This window comes from Trichomycterus rosablanca, chromosome 12 (assembly GCF_030014385.1).
Source record: "Trichomycterus rosablanca isolate fTriRos1 chromosome 12, fTriRos1.hap1, whole genome shotgun sequence".
Classification (NCBI taxonomy): domain Eukaryota; kingdom Metazoa; phylum Chordata; class Actinopteri; order Siluriformes; family Trichomycteridae; genus Trichomycterus; species Trichomycterus rosablanca.
Window position 1 is genome coordinate 32,460,484 of NC_085999.1, and position 20,054 is coordinate 32,480,537.

At 38.6% G+C, this 20,054-nt stretch overlaps 1 protein-coding gene across 1 annotated transcript; it reads left to right on the plus strand.

Annotated features, from left to right (window-relative positions):
• The first annotated feature begins 2,776 nt into the window (after window positions 1–2,776).
• On the plus strand, window positions 2,777–19,289 carry vangl1 (VANGL planar cell polarity protein 1). Its single transcript, XM_063005990.1, has 8 exons — window positions 2,777–2,838; window positions 5,086–5,218; window positions 8,610–9,044; window positions 11,417–11,592; window positions 13,086–13,219; window positions 16,948–17,083; window positions 17,372–17,606; window positions 17,769–19,289. The coding sequence occupies exons 1-8, from the start codon at window positions 2,777–2,779 to the stop codon at window positions 18,027–18,029; spliced, it is 1,572 nt and encodes a 523-aa protein (XP_062862060.1). The 3' UTR covers window positions 18,030–19,289.
• Window positions 19,290–20,054: the final 765 nt, after the last annotated feature.

Sequence of the window (20,054 nt, forward strand, 5' to 3'; positions counted from 1 at the left end):
TATTAGAGATTTAAATGTTCAAAAATGCAAAACAGGCATTTTCACATTGGTGTTATGTTATAGGCATTGGTGACTTTTGGCCCTACTGTGTGTGTGGTGTGTGTGTGGTTAAGGGTTGTATCCTGGTCTTTTTAAACATCTGTTTTTGATGGGTGTGCCAAGCTAACTGAATGGATTGTGTATGTGTGTAGGAAAAATTTTGACCTGATTGCTTTGGATATAAATAGTCCTGCTTCTGTTCTGCCACAATTATTACATCTCCCTCAAGCTTTAACTGCAAATTTCTGCTCTTCTTTTTGGGTTTAGTGATTTTTTCTTTGTCTCCAGTTCTTTCTCACTTATTTTTTCTCTCTGATGAATCATTAATATTAACACCCATGAGAAGAGCAGTATTAACAGTGATTTTATCTGCATTCTGGAAAAATGGAGCATAATACCCTCATTGCCTTAGGTGGCACAGTGATGAAATACTAGCCCACTACTGCTGAGATCTGGGGTCCAGGGTTCGAATCTCAGCAGTGCTATCAGCTGGTTGTGCATGTCCATGGACATAATTGATTAATGCCTAAGAAGGGTGGATGGCTGAAACAGATTGCGAAGCACACTTGTCAGTGCGCTCTTAGTGCTGGTCCCAAGCCTAAAAAAGATCTGCTCTGGCGACCTCTAAATATGGGAGCAGCTGAAGAGAAAAAAATTGCCTTTGGGCAAATGTGCCAAACTCAGGGCTTGTGCATGCACGGGCACAGAAGATATAATATACTGCCTAGTTCTTTAAACATACATCAGGTTTCTCATGCATGAGAGCACATCTTAGTCTGATAGCCAAAGTAAATATCTACTTTACCCCGTAGATGTAATGGCTAAATAAAGCTCAAGTTTTGAAAGCTAAATGTTGGAGCCCTAGGGATTTTTCTCTTGCTCCAGTTCCCGCTGTGTTCTTCTGTAATGGACTCATTATTACAATACCATAAATCGGTCAGCAGGACCTCTTCAGCTTATCGTCTCATTGCTTCTATCCACTGCACCCAGTCTTCTTTTTATGTCAGCCTTATCTGGCATCAAGCTGAGCATGCTGTGCGTTTTACAAATTAAATTAAAAGGTGACGTTCAGGTAAATGTTTATTAGATTTTGTAGAGCAGACATGGAAACGTCAATAATAATTTTTCCTATGGCTCCTCATTATTTTTTAGAGGTCGCCACAGCAGATGATTCTGGTCTGCATAACTGATTGGCACAGTTTTTACATCGGATGCTCTTCCTGACCCAGCCCTCCTTATTTTTATCCAGGCTTGGGACCAGCAGATTGACAAGTGCACCCTCCACTGGCTAGGCTGTTTGGACCCCCCTCCACACACACACATATTACTAATGCATAGTGTGCAGTACAGGTAGAAACCATTACTCTGTACTCTCTGTATTGCATGGATATAGAAAGTAGAACATTGGACATTCCACCTGTTTTATTGCAGTGTGTGAGTGTGTTGGGTTTGTATGCATTTAGGGAGGATTCAAGGTTAGACAGTTGAGTTATTACCAGAACTACCTAATCAAATCAATATATTAAACACATAAGAACACTTTCACTTAAAGTTCAAGTTAATTTTTGTTGGAAAGTCCCAACAGTCATATATTTTAAAATAAAATGTGTAAAATCCACATGGTTGTGCCAGACAGGGCTGAAAGTGGGTGTTGTGGAATGCAGGAAGTGGGCAGAGTGCTATGTGTGAGGGGAACAGCAGATACTTACAGGACAGAATCAGTGAGGAAATTATGTGCTGTGGAAGTTACGTTACGTCCTGACTGAGCTCAAGTTAGTGGCTGCTTTGGATTACAGTTTGTCACATGATAAAGAAAATATATGTTTTACACTTATAATATATGACCAAAAGTATTTAGACCCTCCTAATCATTCAGTTGTTTGAAATAGTTTATCAACTATAAAAGATAAACCAAATGCTTTCAGCTTTGGGGCAACAGTTTGGGAAAGACCTGTCCTGTTTCAGCATGAATGTGAGGTCTATAAAACATGGTTTGAAGAGTTTGGTGTAGAGGAACTCCAGTGACCCTGCACAGAGCCCTGTCCATCTCACTGAGCACCTCTGGAATTCACAGAAGCACAGTGAAAAATTTTGTCACCCTTTTGAAAGCATATAATTTATACAAATTAATTATATTCCTCCAAATATGTGGCAACAGTTTAGAAAAGGCCATTTCCCCTTTCTTTCAGTATAATCGTTTCTTCGTGCACAAAGCAATGTCAGGCACACTCCAGACTCTTGTAAAAAGCCTCCCCAAAAGAGGGTGGTGGTGCCACCATATTAATGCCCATGGTTTTGGAATAAGGTGTTCAACACTTGTTGTAAGTTGTTTTGCCATATACTGTAACTATATAGTGTACTTGTTCGGTGTAACCTATTTTTTCTTTCTTTTTTAACTGGTACAAAACCCTTTTTTTAAGATTTTATCAACACATACTTTCTGTGATTTCTTTGCTTCTATATAGCTAAGTGAGGTCTGTAGAAATAAAAGTATATTATAATATACTTATATTAACTTATTCATATTTTATTAACTAATTCACTGATCTTTTAGTTTGTTTCTTTAATTTGAAGTGTTTCACTTTTCTCTGTTACAGATTGATATTTGATAACTACTTGGCATATCCGTAACCTGGAAAGCCACTGTCACCCCTTGCTGGTAGTCTTGTAATCTCATCTTTTGCTGCCCCCACCTTACAAAACCCTGGACAGTTCGTAGTACAGACCCAGTACTGCCATGGACACAGACTCTGTCCACTCTGGCCAATCACACCACTCACGAGGCTCAAACAGGAACAGGTAAGAAATATATGAATGGCTACACACACATTTAAACATTCACCTTTTCGACTTTCTTGCTGATACTTAAAGAGTGGATTAAAATTGGGATTTTTTTTTTTATAATTAATTTAATACACCTTTAAACTCAATACTTAGAAGGGGTGTCCACATACGTTTGACCATGTTGTATACAAACTCTATTCCAGAAAAGACACTACAAAAGAATGAAAATAAAAACAATAAATGCAATGATTTAAATTTTTTGCCCTGTATTTAAATAAATGCAGTTCAAAGATTAATCAATTTTATTGATTTTTTTGTATGCTGTAATTTTATTCTAAATGTTTATCTTTGATTTGCTGAGATTTTTCTCAGCTATAAGTCATTCTGTTGTACTTACTACTTGTTGTACTTAATACTTATGTTACACTTCATTATCACTGACCTTAAAGTGAAATTGGGAAAAATTTTGGTTGTAGCTGTTTGTTTATTTCTTGATCTCACCTCTTATTTATGCACATATACTTAAAGCATGCCCTCTAAATCTATGTCTGATAGTAGTTAGAAATAGTTAGAAAATATATAATAGGTAGAAAACAAATGAATTTTCCATTTGTTGGTAATTGCTTTGATCACCAGTGATGACGTTTGCTATTTAGGATGTAGAGTTAAGGACTTTTGGGAGGATGTGTCTACAACATGATTGACAGAAAGGATGTAAACACGTTCTGCTCTGCTGTCTCAGAGCTGCCTTTTTCAGGCATATGACATCTTTTTTTTTTTACAAGTCAAGTTTGGTTCTAAAAATTGCCACTTTGTGTCTTAAAAGAATACAGCTGACTGGGGTTCTATGATGGTTTCACACCCCCTGTGTTCCTCTGGCCTTGACGCATTCATGGCTGACCCACTGTGAACAGGGAGTGAGTTATTGCCCTCTATTGTTGTTGGGTTTCCCTATCTCAGCTCCAGTAAACGTCCCAGGAGGCCCTTGGAATTTAGCCAGAGCAGTAGGGCATTTGTGTGCTTAATGAGCATGTTGGTTACACTCTTCCTCTATTTGACCTGGCTTACCTGTCCTTTCTGTCCTCTTTTTACATATGAGTGTGTGTGATTTTGACTGTTTTTTCTGTGTAACCTGTCCTGGCCTCTCATTAATAACATTATTACTTTTTACAGTTATTTTCTTACTGTTTATAATCACCATACTAAAGATGCTTTAAATATTTTAAATTTGAAAAACAGGACTAATGATTCCACAGACTGTGCAGATTTAAATGCTAAACACAGGAACCTTCTACATATCTCACAATTCACGTTTCAATATGTGAATGAACCAAAGCATACAGTAAAAAAACAGATGTTTGGCAGTCATTTGGATGGAGCTTGAGAAGATCTGCAATAAAGGAAAAGATAAACTGCACAAATCAATGCACTGGATACTGAATAATCCACTGTCTGTAACCCACAACTCTACTGTATTTTAAATAAAATCTTGGTAAAACTTGGTTTACTAAAACAGCTTTTAATTTACTGCCTCACAGCAAGAAGGTCCTGGGTTCGATCCTCAGATGGGGCGGTCCGGGTCCTTTCTGTGTGGGTTTCCTCTGGGAGCTTCAGTTTCCTCCCACAGTCCAAAAACATGCAAGTGAGGTGAATTGGGTATACAAAATTGTTTCTGTCATGAATGTAACTTAAGCGTGTAAAACATGACGTTAAAATCCTAATAAATAAATGTATCCCTACCATCTGTCAGTATGTGTGTCTGATAATTCTAAGTAAAGTCTAGTGCTCTTTCTAACTGTGTTAAGCTGCTAAATCACAGGAGGCAAAGGCAAATGAGTCCCGACGGCTGGTTTTAACTGCTTCACCAAAAAAAGAGTGCCACAGGACACACACTGCTCCATTTATGTCGAAAATAGCAAGTAAAAATGGGTTGGAGATCTTTTGTGTGAACAGTTCATTAACATTTAATATCAAATGTCAATGTGTTTTTTTTCTTTTGTTTCACCATGTGCAGCAGTTCAACAACATTTTTTCTCTTTGTGATATTATTGGAAACATTGATGTGAGTATTACAAAAGTGTGGTCATGTGAAAAGAAACAGCAGTAAGTCAATAAGAACAGAATCCTGTAGGAGATCATGATCATTTCAAATAATTGTGATCATCTCACTTTTCATACTGTGTAAAGTTCAATTAGACATGAGAAGAATTATATAATTATGGTATATCCCTAAACTTTATTTTGTGTGTTTGTGTTATGCAGTGATCGCAGTAGGGACCGGCACAAACCACGCAGTCATGATGGCAGCAATCGCTCTGACAAGAACGTGACCATCAGCAGCCTGTCAGCGCAAACTGGAGCCACAGAACAGACCCCCGCTAGCACAGAGCCTCAGGTCAGTCCAGTCTAATACTGCCTGCGACTACATTACTGTAGTGCCCATGTGTGTTGATCTAAACTAGAATTAAAAGAGTTTAAAGAGCTGTTACGCCATCTTAGCTTAACAAATGATGATGTAAACGTGTGTTTAATCATTTGCTCAATAATATGTTCTTACTTATTATTTATTTGATTTCTCCTGTATTATTAAACTTACAGCCTCAGTTACTACAGATTACATAACCTTTTTCAAGACAAGTGTAGATGTTAATAAAGAAAGTGCATGGGATGGGGTTTGTTAGAACAATGGTGATAAAAATGGGTATGACATGTCTTGAAGAGAGAATGAGAGGGAATGAGAGAGGAAGGAGTCAGATATTTTGCTTCAGGCTTTTTCCTTCACAGTGGTCATTCTGACCTACTTGGTTCTCCCAGCAGGAGATGCCACAGAGTTTTTACAAGTCCTCATGTCTGTCTGAATTCATTATGTGTGCAAGTGTGTGTGTGCATGTGTGGTGTTGGTGGGTATATGCAGGGTCTGGCTAATTGGTCAATATTATGCTAATATCCTGAGCATTTTTAATGGACACAAATGTCTTGACGTTTTGTACCCCTGACCTTTATTCAACAGAAGCTACAATTTAGCTTTTACAATTGGAGTTTTCCAAAAACCAGGTGTGCTAATAAATTAAATAAGATTAGAGGTGTGGGGTATTAAGGTGATCTGCTATTTACAAGAAACAGTTGTTCATTTAAACAATGCCCTAAATAAAACATATTTCACTGGACAAAAAAGTATGCAGTTAAGCTAGAAAAAGCATTTTTAATAAACTGTGTGGGTATCATGTCAGAGTAAGACAAATTATCTACAAATGGAGGTTATTCATTACTGCTGCTGTCATCCCCAAGAGTGTGCATCAGGCACATATTACACTAGGAGTACAACCTGCGATGCTGAGAAGGGTGAAACAGAATCCAAATGTAACAGTGAACATACAGTTTTTCTTTATTTTTACATCTAAAAACAGACTGTAGTAATAAAAAATGTTTATGAAGCAAAAAAAGAAAAATAGACCATTGATGCCATGGTGAAAACCAGTGTTGAGCATAAAACCATCCAAACAAACAAAAATCCATCAAGTTTGCAAAAGACCACCAGTTTCTGATGTCTTTGATAAAATGTTGTGCTTTATTTAGAAACAAATCCTTATCCAAGCTATGAAGCATGGTGGAGGGTGCATCATGATCTATGGCTGCTGTGCTGCTTCAAAGCCGGGATATCTTGGGATAATTTCTAACACAAAATTGTATTAAGTACATTTTTGCAGAATCAAGCTAAGGTCAAGCTAGCCTCACTAATCATGTCGATATATAGGCAACAGTATGAGCTTTGAACTCACATGTAGTATCTGTGAACAAAGCAAAGCCGAAGGTCAGCGCTAGCAAGGTAATGTTAATCTGTGGCTGGTTGTCATGCTGGCTTGAAAATCTTTTCTTCATGGTGTAATGTAGCCATGTTGATTTACATGCCTCTTATTAAGGCTTGTCACACCATCTGGCAGTGTGTGAAATTTACCCTTCCTTGAGGAAACTGGAGACACAGAAAGGAATGCTTTCACAGAGCACATGTCTTTTTGTTATCTGATGTATATATACATTTAACATTGTGTGTACCAGTATGTTTATTTACCGACAGAAATTACATATCTTGAAGGTAAATGTGATTTACAAAATGGAAAATAACTATGAAGCACTTAGCTTTTATTGACTTAAGACTTAAGTCAATAGTTATCTTCCATAAAAGGTTTAGTAAGTTTATCTATAAAAGTGTGCATCATATAAAGTAAAAAAGGTGCAAAACTTTTGAGAAATTTTATACACAAAAAAGAACTGTATAAAAAGCTTTAATTTCATGCTGAATATTATCTTACCAATTATAGATGTATATAAAGTTGCTATTATATAAAACTCTGGATCAGCAGTATTTTCAGTCATTTCACATTTAAAAGTAACAATTCTTTGTAAGGTCTATCTGTATAATACAGACTAGAGGATACAAGACTAACCCAAACTCATCCTCTTGGACTCCTATCAAGTAACTTGTTGCACAGAAATTTTACTATAAGTAAAATTTGATCCTGTTTAAACAAATTGTGCATTTTACAATTTAATTCTGCATTTCAGGAGTTATATTATTAAATAATTTTTATTAGTTAACCTTTTTATAAGTATGTTTTGCTTATTTACCCACCATTTCTGTACATCTATATTCGTATCTCATCCCAGCTAGGAAGCTTGCAGTACAAATGTGTAATACCATTTATTCTGACCACAGAGCTGTTTTATGACACTGAATATGAAGTGTACGAACACATTGGTGCTGCTAAGGCTTTCTGCCTTTCTGTCATGTTGTCTTTGTAGTTTGTGCCAATATAATCTCTCAGACTAATAGTAATATATTTGTGTAATTGCCAAAGACTAATGCTATTGTAGAGCTTATGTACCAGTACTAAACAGGTTCCAGTGTGACATTGACCTGTCCCTGTTACCCACATAATCCAACTCAGCTGACCTGATTTATAGTTGTGCCATTTTGCTTATTCAGTTCAAGAAAGAGAGATTTGTTATATTTATTTGATCGTTTTATATACCTGAAACATCTGAACTCAATGATTAGAGTAAGTGCATACTGTATATGCCACATTGTAAGGTAAATGGATTTTTAATACCAGCTGGCCTGATCCTTTTGTATTTGTATTAAGACACTATAAAGAGATCTTTGTCTTTTCATGTGCTTATTACCAGTAGTGCTTACAGAACATAGCTGAGACATGTTCAGTGTGGATGAACTTTTGGTCTCTTTATACAACAAGAGTTTAACAATTAAAGGGTTTGTCTGTTGTGAATTTAGGTTTACAATCACTTACAATTGGTAAGTGTACAACAGTTATTTAAGACACACACTTGTCCTGGCAAATACATTGGCATACATTACCAGTCTAGATTTCCTGGCCTGGACTGGCCAAAAAGTTAACACCCAATCACAGATTTATTTAGGAAAGAATGAGAGGAAAGGGTTGGAGGGTTAAAAAAAAGGAAAAGTGCAGGGCATTAACACTTGTTTATCACTTCCTCTTTTGCTGCTGTTCTCTTTGTTAGAGCTCCTGCTTTTCTTCTGCTAACCAGGAGGAAATGAGGGTCTGTCTGAGCAAAAGAGGGAACATACATTTACACACAGATACTCACTCATGAGTGCCATTTTTACCCATCAGTCTTATCTTGGTTTTCAACAGTGAATTAAAATCAATAGTTGTATTATCTTATTTACAAAAGTATTCAGACCCTCTCATTGCTATTTTGACTGAAGACAATGTTTCCTGAGTGACTGTTCTATGTTTATCCCCCAGGATGATAACTGGGCTGAAACCACCACGGCCGTGACGGGTACCTCAGACCACAGTCTTTCTCAGGAGGAGCTGGCGAGTTTTGGGAAAGAGGCAGTGGGTGGTGTGCAGAAGCAGAGCTTTGTGAGATTGCTGCCTCTGGGTCTGACGCTGCTCCTGGGATTGGTGGTTCTTCTAACGCCGCTGGCCTTTGTGGTGTTGCCACAGATACTGTGGTCTGAACGAGTGCAGGCCTGCGGTACAGCATGTGAGGGTCTGTTCCTTTCGCTGGCGTTTAAACTGCTGATCCTGTTACTGGCAGGCTGGGCTCTGTTCCTGAGGACACCTCGAGCCAGCCTACCCCGACTGGCAATTTACAGAGCTCTACTTGCTTTGCTCACTCTGCTGCTCCTGCTCTCCTACTGGCTCTTCTATGGAGTCCGCATCCTTGACACGCAGGTGTGTGTGTGAGACCATGTGTTTTATGGGAGTGCAGGTTTGTAAGGAATATGAATTTATGAATATATATATATATATATATATATATATATATATATATATATACAGTATATATATATATATATATATATATATATATATATATATATATACAGTGTATCACAAAAGTGAGTACACCCCTCACATTTCTGCAGATATTTAAGTATATCTTTTCATGGGACAACACTGACAAAATGACACTTTGACACAATGAAAAGTAGTCTGTGTGCAGCTTATATAACAGTGTAAATTTATTCTTCCCTCAAAATAACTCAATATACAGCCATTAATGTCTAAACCACCGGCAACAAAAGTGAGTACACCCCTTAGTGAAAGTTCCTGAAGTGTCAATATTTTGTGTGGCCACCATTATTTCCCAGAACTGCCTTAACACTCCTGGGCATGGAGTTTACCAGAGCTTCACAGGTTGCCACTGGAATGCTTTTCCACTCCTCCATGACGACATCACGGAGCTGGCGGATATTCGAGACTTTGGGGCATCCTCAAGCGGAAGGTGGAGGAGCGCGAAGATGTTCTATTGGGTTTAGGTCTGGAGACATGCTTGGCCAGTCCATCACCTTTACCCTCAGCCTCTTCAATAAAGCAGTGGTCGTCTTAGAGGTGTGTTTGGAGTCATTATCATGCTGGAACACTGCCCTGCGACCCAGTTTCCGGAGGGAGGGGATCATGCTCTGCTTCAGTATTTCACAGTACATATTGGAGTTCATGTGTCCCTCAATGAAATGTAACTCCCCAACACCTGCTGCACTCATGCAGCCCCAGACCATGGCATTCCCACCACCATGCTTGACTGTAGGCATGACACACTTATCTTTGTACTCCTCACCTGATTGCCGCCACACATGCTTGAGACCATCTGAACCAAACAAATTAATCTTGGTCTCATCAGACCGTAGGACATGGTTCAAGTAATCCATGTCCTTTGTTGACATGTCTTCAGCAAACTGTTTGCGGGCTTTCTTGTGTAGAGACTTCAGAAGAGGCTTCCTTCTGGGGTGACAGCCATGCAGACCAATTTGATGTAGTGTGCGGCGTATGGTCTGAGCACTGACAGGCTGACCCCCCACCTTTTCAATCTCTGCAGCAATGCTGACAGCACTCCTGCGCCTATCTTTCAAAGACAGCAGTTGGATGTGACGCTGAGCACGTGCACTCAGCTTCTTTGGACGACCAACGCGAGGTCTGTTCTGAGTGGACCCTGCTCTTTTAAAACGCTGGATGATCTTGGCCACTGTGCTGCAGCTCAGTTTCAGGGTGTTGGCAATCTTCTTGTAGCCTTGGCCATCTTCATGTAGCGCAACAATTCATCTTTTAAGATCCTCAGAGAGTTCTTTGCCATGAGGTGCCATGTTGGAACTTTCAGTGACCAGTATGAGAGAGTGTGAGAGCTGTACTACTAAATTGAACACACCTGCTCCCTATGCACACCTGAGACCTAGTAACACTAACAAATCACATGACATTTTGGAGGGAAAATGACAAGCAGTGCTCAATTTGGACATTTAGGGGTGTAGTCTCTTAGGGGTGTACTCACTTTTGTTGCCGGTGGTTTAGACATTAATGGCTGTATATTGAGTTATTTTGAGGGAAGAATAAATTTACACTGTTATATAAGCTGCACACAGACTACTTTTCATTGTGTCAAAGTGTCATTTTGTCAGTGTTGTCCCATGAAAAGATACACTTAAATATCTGCAGAAATGTGAGGGGTGTACTCACTTTTGTGATACACTGTATATATATATGAAGATTATGGGGTGCTCGGGTGGCGCAGTGGTAAAACATGCTGGCCCACCAGTTAAAATATTAAGCTCTATCAGCCAGCTGGGTGCCCACACAGACACACAATTGGCTAGGTGTCTTGGCTGAAACAAAATTCCACATCGCTGGACAATTGCTACCACTTCTGACTGGTGGAGGCCCTTTATGGGAGGCAGTGTGTGGCTGTCCACACGCGATACTGGGTTCTGTGAGACCCCGCCTCTGGCAGGTGAAAAGAAACAATCAGGTGCATGTTTGTCACGTGACAGTGGGGCATGTTGGGCACATGACAGCCTCGGCAGCAGCGACAAAAGAAATCACTTTTAATTGGCCCTGACTAAATTGGCTGTGAAAGGGAAGAAATTGTCTTAAAATGTGGGAAAATTTGAATACATTTTTTAATTTAGTCTTATTTGACAGTAGTTTAACAAAAATTCCAGGTCCAAAGGCTGAAAACTAGCAAGACAATGGCAAAAACTGTAGAATACGAGAAATAACAATGACACCAATAATACTGATAATGTTGTTGTCTGTATTTGTGTGTGTAACAGGATGAGAATTATCAGGGTATCGTCCAGTTTGCTGTGTCACTGGTGGACACTCTGCTTTTCACACACTACCTGGCCGTGGTGTTGTTGGAGGTGCGCCAACTTCAGCCGTGTTTCTGTCTGTGTGTCACAAGATCGACTGATGGAGAGACACGGCATTACAATCTAGGCCAACTCAGGTACTGTAATTAAAAACAAAATATCCTGATTGTGTAAACAAACATTCTGTGAATTATATTGGATTGTTTTGAATACTGGCAGTCCAGGAACTGTAGGACACACAGCGTATCTCCTGAATTCTTGTCATCCTTGCTAAAGGTGGGAAAAAAGCGTTGTAAATTTTTTTTTTTTTTTTTAAACTAAGGTTACATTATAAAGTCCATAATGCTAGCTAGCAAATCAAGGTTAACAGATCCTACTGGGAAAAAGCACCCTTAAAGTATTACAGATCCCTAACCTATAATTTTCTAGTAATATTCTGCAATTTACTGGCACCTAAATCTGTGGCAGGATGTAGAAAAATGCTTTCTTCTGTCATGCCAGTTTCTAGTTATGGGATGCTTGTTTATTGTAGCTTTTCAATCTTGTTGACCCCAAAATGTTACCAACTTTTGCAACCATAAAATGGTTTTGTCTTGTTAGCCAGCAACCTTACTGTGCAGTTGAATGTAATATACAAGCCTGCTCTTCTGGGAAGGTTCAATACAGCTGCAGCTGGTCCTGATTTATTAATAAGTGTCCTAGAAATGATTATGGGCATTTTTAGAGGTGCAGGTATTTTTCATAGCGATTGCCTGATTTATTGCTAATGAATTTCCAAGGGAATTTGGTCTGTTGCAAAACACTGAATTAAAATGTCATGGGTGACACAGATTTCTAAATACTTTATGATTTTAATGTATTTTTAATAAGTTTTCATCATTTGCATTTTTTGTAAGTTTAAGATAATTGGCCACATAAATCTGACTCAAATTCAGTCTAGTACCAAAACCTAGTGAAAAAAAATCTAGTGAGTTATTTATTTATTTGGTATTTTTGGTAATACTTTCACAGCGAGAGACTTGCTAGCTACACTTTCTGTGTAATTTATTTTTCATTTAATTTATTCTGGTCAGCAATGTGTTGGGTCTGGTTTCACTGGCTAACGGCAGAAAAGTTGGAAAGGTGATGTAACATGGTGGTAAAAAAAAAAAAGCTACTTTTGACTGTCAGTGGTGCTATTGTTTTATCTGAACATAATACAGTATAGAGCTACTGTACCATTGTGTGTGTGTGTGTGTTTACTGTTTCATGCATAAATCATTTCCTGGATTTAGGCCAAGACTGAAGCTGTTCGTTAATCACCCAGTTACCAGCAAACCCGTCCGTCTCTTTGTTTTTCCTTCTTTTATCACGTCCTTTCTCCTGCCGTACATTCCCCTTACTTTTTTTAATCAATTTTTTTTTATTGAGCATCACTCCAGTCACTTATCTCTTTAGCTGCTGGCTGATAGCAGAGCTGAGATTCAAAATTCTATTTAAATATATGCTATATCTTCTAATGTACATTTTACAAATGAAGACTTTTTAGAGACCATGAGCCCTGACACGCATATCTATCTATTTTATCTGATATTTTAAATAAATTATGCTACAAATAACATCATATATTATTCTCTGTTTCCCTGTGTAGTATTCAGAGAGCAGCTCTGGTGGTGCTGGAACATTATTATAAGGATTTCTCAGTGCATAACGCGGCTCTGCTGACAGCAGCAAAAACCCGGACAGCCAAGCACCTGGCTGCTCTGAAGGTCTACGATGTGGATGGTGAGTTTTGTACTCAGTAATGCTCTGTGGGTGAATATCTTGGTTTAAACTAAACAGAAGCTGTTGTGTAAAAGCAACTTTATAGAGCCTTGTATTCAGAGCCCTAATGCAGATTAAAAGAGACAATGATGGCGCAGCAGTAAATTCCGCTAGGACACCAACGCCGAGATTCTGAACTCCTTGGTTCGAAACACGGCGTTGCCACCGGTCGGCTGGGCACCATCTAGTGGGCATAATTGGCAGTGTCTGCAGCAGACACAGTTCTGCTAGGGCGGTATGACCGGACTATGTGGGTGAGGTCTTCAAACGCTGTGTAAGGACTCTGATTGGCAGATAGAGATGCGCCTGTGCAGAGTGCATCAGTGAAGAAGGGTTCTGCTAAGGGCTGCGGGTGGGTCGGAGGAGGTGTGAGCAGCAGTATACCCACCTCGACTGCAATCAGGGATCCCCCAACAGCGGAAGACAAATTGACTACGCTAAATTGGGAGAAAATGCATAAATAAAATAGAAAAAAGAGACAATGACAGTTTAAAAAATTGTTAATAATCATTTTCCACCAACACAGAGGTGATACTGGTTTTAGAGCTGGTATCCAGTTTTTATTTTTAAATGTTTTTATTTTCCACTATAAAAGAGCATGTCTTATTTTGGAACTGAAATGCTGCTGGTCTGAAACCAGTAATCAAGATGTTAGGTACTTGTGGTAACCATCCTTTCATTGCCATGACAACAACAGTAGGGACTGCTGATGGAGGGAGGGAATGTTGATAAAGCAAATTATAACCTTTTATAGTTTGCTCAAAATATATAGTTGTAGTTTCATTTTATATAGGTTATTATATAGACTATTATATAAGTAACGACATGCTGAAAATAATATACAGGTTATTATATAAAATTATTAATCATAAAACATTTGCAAAATAAATATCACAACAATAAATAATGGTCTAATAAAATAATAATGCTTTTTAAAAATCTGTGTACATCAATATTTTTATTTAATTTATTATTCACCAGCACAATAAAAAATACTGACTGGTATGAAATAAAAATAAATAAATGATTCTGTTCGGCTTCTCCCATTAGGCGGCTCCACAACTGATTTTTCATCCTCATATTTGATTTGGCAGTTTTATATTGGATGCGTATCCTGATGCAACACTCCTATTTATCCTGGCTTGGGACCAGCACTAAGGGTGCACTGATAAGTCCCCAAGCCCCCATGGCTAGGTTCACGTACAACCATACCACAAATACCATCTGTATTTGTGAATCCAGCCAGAGATTCAATACCTTGGAATTCAGACACTGCTGTTCCCAGCAGCGTGACTCATCATTATGCCAATCTCACAGTTCAGATTCAGAATAATCACTCTTCATTACATTTTCACTGTTTATTATATTCATTGTACTGATGCTCTAACTATGTCAATATTAATAAATGAATTTAGTTTAAGTAAGATGAGTATATTAGAACATTTATTCTCATCGAAATGCTACATTATCATTATCTGGTATGTCATTCGATATTCAAGTGTGTGTGTGTGTGTTTCTCTGGATTGTCTTTTGGCACCATTTAAAGCTAATCCCAGAAGCTTTCTTTCAGCCTGTAAGTTAAAACCATGGAATGCACCTAGCACCCACTGTGTGTGTTACTCCTGTCCTGAGGGAATCTTCACCATCAAGAGTTCATACAGCGTTTGCATGAGCTGAATAGGACCGAACATTGACGAGCTTATCAATAACATGTTCATAACATGTTCATCTGTCATGTTACTGATGAGCTGTTTAACTAACAGAGAAACTTTTTACAAAAAAGCAGTCTACAGTCTAAACAGGACCCAGTTACACACACTTACACAGAGACACAGACACACACAGCAGTGGGAATTTTAGTCAGTTCTTTGGAATTGTTAGAGACTGGTATGGACTCCATTACCCAGAATTCTGCTGAGTCACATATGTCCCCTGCTTCTCCTAGCACTTCTTTGTTCAACACCTGTTTACTGATGGTTTTCACCTGTTTCCACTTAACATTTACATTTTCAGCATTTAGCAGACGCTTTTATCCAAAGCGACTTACACACAATGAGCGGAACACGATGAGCAATTGAGGGTTAAGGGACCCAACAGTGGCAACTTGGTGGTGGCGGGGCTTGAACCGGCAACCTTCTGTTTACTAGTCCAGTACCTTAACCACTGAGCTATTACCCACAGCATTTCTCTATATATACTCTGTTTCTGCTATCTAGAACTTTTTTAGAACTAGGTTTTTGTAAAATTGTTTAACTGACCAAACTGTATCAAGCAAAAATTGGCACAAAGTTCACCTGCAAAACCGTGATATTGAGTATTGTCAGGTCCCAAATGTTAAAAAAGTGCTGTTAACAGGTGATGTAACAGTGATAAACATGCCTTTGTCATGCCTCATGCCTTCTTTTTGTGGTGTTGCAGGCATCAAATTAAATTGGTTTTTTTTTGTTGTACTTTTCTCAGTTTAAATAAATTAACAAATCACAGACTTGTTTTATTGCATTTTTTATGGAAATGGGGTTTGTAATTGAAAGACAAAGTTTGTTTGCTAATGTTTATTGTAAGGAACATTTAACTATGTTTTGCCCTGAAGATAAAAAAGGAATAAAAACGACCTGACTGTACTGTTGAGATTATCTGTTAGAGCCACACACTTGCTTCAGAGTCTGTAAGGAATTTGAATGATGTGTGGACTTTGCTGCCCTCTTGTGTTCATCTAGTTGAACTGAACTGAGCACTTTTTAAACAGCAGAAAAGGAATTAATTAAATATTATTAAATAAATATTAGAACAAACTGAGAATAAAAAGGAGGAGATAGGAAAGAAATGTGTGTGCACATATCCGGCATTACACTGGGTAATAAAATGTATTTAGTTTAAAATGTTAGTTTATTGTTTTCAGTTCATTTAAACATAATCATCTGTCCACAGAAAGCTGTGTTGCTGCATCCTAACCCACATTCTATCTTACTTAACTTTATGCCAAATCAGCTCACAGTTAGTGATGTTTTTACTATTTTAACACCTTATTTTGGGTGATCAGGAAGGTCATCTGGCGCAAAAACTATGGCTCTTAAATGGTGTAGCAAAAAAAACACCCTGTTCTCTAGTGTAAGGGTGAGTGAGTCATGTTCAGTGCCATGACCAACTGCATCCAAGAGCCAACGAAGCTGCTTTAGGTGGGCAGGACATTTCTGTCTCTCCCATGGATAAGGGCAATTAGCACCCTACTCTCAAGTGTACCGATCTGCATAATGGCATGAAACAGGAAAGCTGGGAAAAGAAGTAAAATAATGTGAGATTATGTTTAAACATAATCTACTTCAATGCTGCCTAATTAAAAAAGTGAGAGTTTATTGTTGACCCTTGTTGGTTTCTGCTATAAGGTTGCATGCTGTTTCCTCTACTTTAATGTTAAAGATTGTTTTGTTCTGTTTTTATCTAAAATCTTGATAAATGTCTTAGCTGCTCACTTACAGTAATCATAAATGATTTTCCAGTTTACTTAAAAGTTTAGCTCTGAAATGAAAATGTAAAAAGTGCAGTGATTGGAGAAAATTGTTAGGTCTGAATACATTTTAATAACTAATAAAGTGCAAATAGAAATTCTTAAAGCTACTGAATTGTGGAAGTGGACGTTCTGATCTTTAAGATTTTAACCTGTCCTGTTATGCTGTTTATTATTTTATCAGGTCCTGGCAGTGATGCTGCGGCGAGTCAGTCTCGTGCAAAGATAGCTGCTGCTGCCCGGCAAAGGGATGCCAGCCACAACGAGGTTTACTACGAGGAGGCCGACTACGAGAGAAGAGTGCGCAAACGCAAAGCTCGGTAAGAAAAGACTTGGAGAGTTTGAAACTGAGCAAGAGTGTAAAGTTTATGTAAGATTGTAAGATACATTTTAATATGACAGGGAAGATGAGAAAATAGCTAACGAAACCAGAAACATAAGGACTCAAATTCATTATAACTAGAATTTACCATTTTTTTCACATAGTGGCAGCTTTATCTAAAAGATTAATATTTTCATGCTATTTTTTTATTATTAATGAATGCACTGGGGGACTCAAAGGTCAATTTAGTGCTGTCTGTTCCTCTCTCTTATCTCTACCCCTTTAGTCTGGTGGTGGCAGTAGAAGAGGCTTTCACACATGTGCAGCGTTTGCAGGAAGAGGAAAAAAAGCAACCTCCAGGTGATGTAATGGAGGCACGTGAAGCAGCGCAGGCCATCTTCCCCTCTATGGCACGTGCCCTGCAAAAGTATCTGCGTACTACACGCCAGCAGCACTGCCACAGCATGGACAGCATCCAAAACCATCTCGCCTTCTGCATCACCAACAACATGAGTCCCAAGGTACACACGTATACACACTTGTACACACACAAAGTCAACTTTTAAAAAGAGCTTTACTTCAGTGTGCAAAAGTAGAGAGGCATTGTTTATTCATTAATTTAAACTTCTTGTCAGAGTTGTTGTTCCGGTCAGTGATGTAAAAATAGTATAACTGTGTTTCAGGCATTTTTGGAGAGCTACTTGGCCGCCGGTCCCACCATGCAGTACAACAGCGAGTGCTGGAAAGCTCTGCAGTGGACGCTGGTTAGTGAGGCTTCGGTTACCAGCCCGCTGCGCCATGGCTATGAGTTCCAGCTCAAAAACTGCCACTTCTGTCTAGTGGTCAGCAGCAAAGCCATTCCACAGCTTAGAGTCAGCGAGGAGTACGTCCACCCGAAATCACACAAATTTGTGCTGACAGTGCAGTCAGAGACCTCCGTCTGACTCAGTAGGACTCGTCTGTTCCTTTTATACACAGTGAACTTTTAAACAGTGTTTTTATGAATCGTGTTTCTCATGTTGGACATTTTTGATAGACGGCGGTGTCATTTTGTTTGTATTTGAGGAAAAAAAAAGTATTTATGTACAGGGCAGATATTACTTGTCATTACAAGAGTGAAAGTGTGTGTGTGTGTTGGTGTGTCTGTTGCACTGTGGTGAAGTTAAAAAACACTACTGTTTTATAATGGTGGGATTAAGTGTACAGGAAGGGCCTGTTAAATCGTGAACCTTTATAAGTAATGATATTTAACATGCCTGCCAATCAAACAGATTCATTTTTAGAAACCTTAAAAAGCTAAAAATGGTTCGAAGAAACTTGACTAAAATTATGCCTATGCCTATCTTATCTCTTGTATACTCTTAATAATAACACAAGATAATACATATATTACATTGCAAAATTGAGCTAAATGCTGAAATTGATGCTGAAATTAAGAATGAATACACCAATAGACATCAATTTATAACAAGGCTTCATTTTAACTGATATTTACACTGCATATCATTTTTAAGGTTTTCTGCTCTAGTGACACAATATTTATGTGGAACTGGTTTGTTAAAGGCCTTTACAGCATGTAAGCATATACCCATAATAAAGGTCTTGTTTTTAGTTAAAAAAACAATTCCAACTTCCAATACTTAGTGTATGCACTAGTATATTGTGATACAGTTGGTGGTGCACAAAACTGAAACACTGTTGGTACATGGGATACAGACTGTTAAATTACTGGCATTTTCTTAAACTCTGTATGAGGTCTTTATTCCCAACCACATTTACGACAAAACTTATATTTCTGCAGACATGGACCTCACTCACAAGAAATGGAGGAGTGGATTGTGCTTCTCTATGTCAGACCTATTACTACTTTGCATTACATAAACAACAGTAACAGTGCCACATTTGCACAGAGGAACTGCTTAACACTTTCTTTAAGCATCAAGTTGTTTGTAATCAAGTCACTGTGGTAAAACTACGATTTCTGTGGAAACTTAAACCCAAAAGCTGCCTAAACCTTTTTATAAAAGTCGTTTCCCTAGGCCTTGCATCAGAAAAACTACCTACCACACTCTTGCTTACAAGGACTCTTTTATACTAAAACTATCTTGTTTTGTGGTAAACACTGGTTTCAGATTGTCGTTTGTTTCTTCTCTTTTTTCTATGTAACCTTTATGCATACATGTCATTTTCCTTGTACATAAATGATGCGATGTTTTGTACATTAAAAAAATGTCAGACCACAAGTGCTGTATGTTTTATATTGTTTACATGCAATAGAGAAGAACAATTATTATTATTATTATTATTATTATTTTTTTTTTTTTTTACCCCTTTTTCTCCCCTTTTAGCGCATCCAATTGTTCAATTAGCATCGTGCTTCCTCTCTGTCTATGCCGAACCCTGCCCCGACGGAGGTGATTGAAGCTAACCCGTATCCCCTCCGAAACACGAGCAGCAGCCAGATGCATCTTTGCCACCCACACATTGACGAGTTTGGCGCCACCTAGCGTTGCATGCGGAGAGACACACCCTAAGGGCACCCTCTCCCATCTCTGTGTAAGCGCCTCCAATCAGCCGGCAGAGAACGCAATCGCATTCTGACAGAGAGAGACCCACATCCGGTTCTTTGTCCCACCCCCCACATGAGCAACCGGCCAATCGTTGCTCATATAGCCACTCAGCTTCGAACCGGTAAAGCAAGGCTGGATTCGATACCACGCTTCTCAGAATCCAGCCCTGGTTGCAGCGCGTTTTCTTTTTACCGCTGCGCCACCTGAGCGGCCGAAGAACAATTATTTAACCACGTTTAATTGTTTAATGTTCTTTTAGTGGATATACCCACTTGGCTCACTGTGCTATCAGACTGGCTAGGTACAGTATGTTAGGAGAGATTTCTCCCACAACTCATTTATCATTACTGCTGCAACTGTGGCCTCTGCTGTCTGGTCGAAAGCGCCTGTACAGTTAGT

What these genes read in the sequence shown, in the direction of transcription:
- vangl1 (XM_063005990.1), top strand. Translation starts at nt 2,777, where the DNA reads ATGGACACAGACTCTGTCCACTCTGGCCAATCACACCACTCACGAGGC. An exon ending in CGAGGCTCAAACAGGAACAG is followed by an intron (nt 2,839 to 5,085) that starts GTAAGAAATATA and finishes TGTGTTATGCAG; the next exon opens with TGATCGCAGTAGGGACCGGC. An exon ending in GTGCGCAAACGCAAAGCTCG is followed by an intron (nt 17,084 to 17,371) that starts GTAAGAAAAGAC and finishes CTACCCCTTTAG; the next exon opens with TCTGGTGGTGGCAGTAGAAG.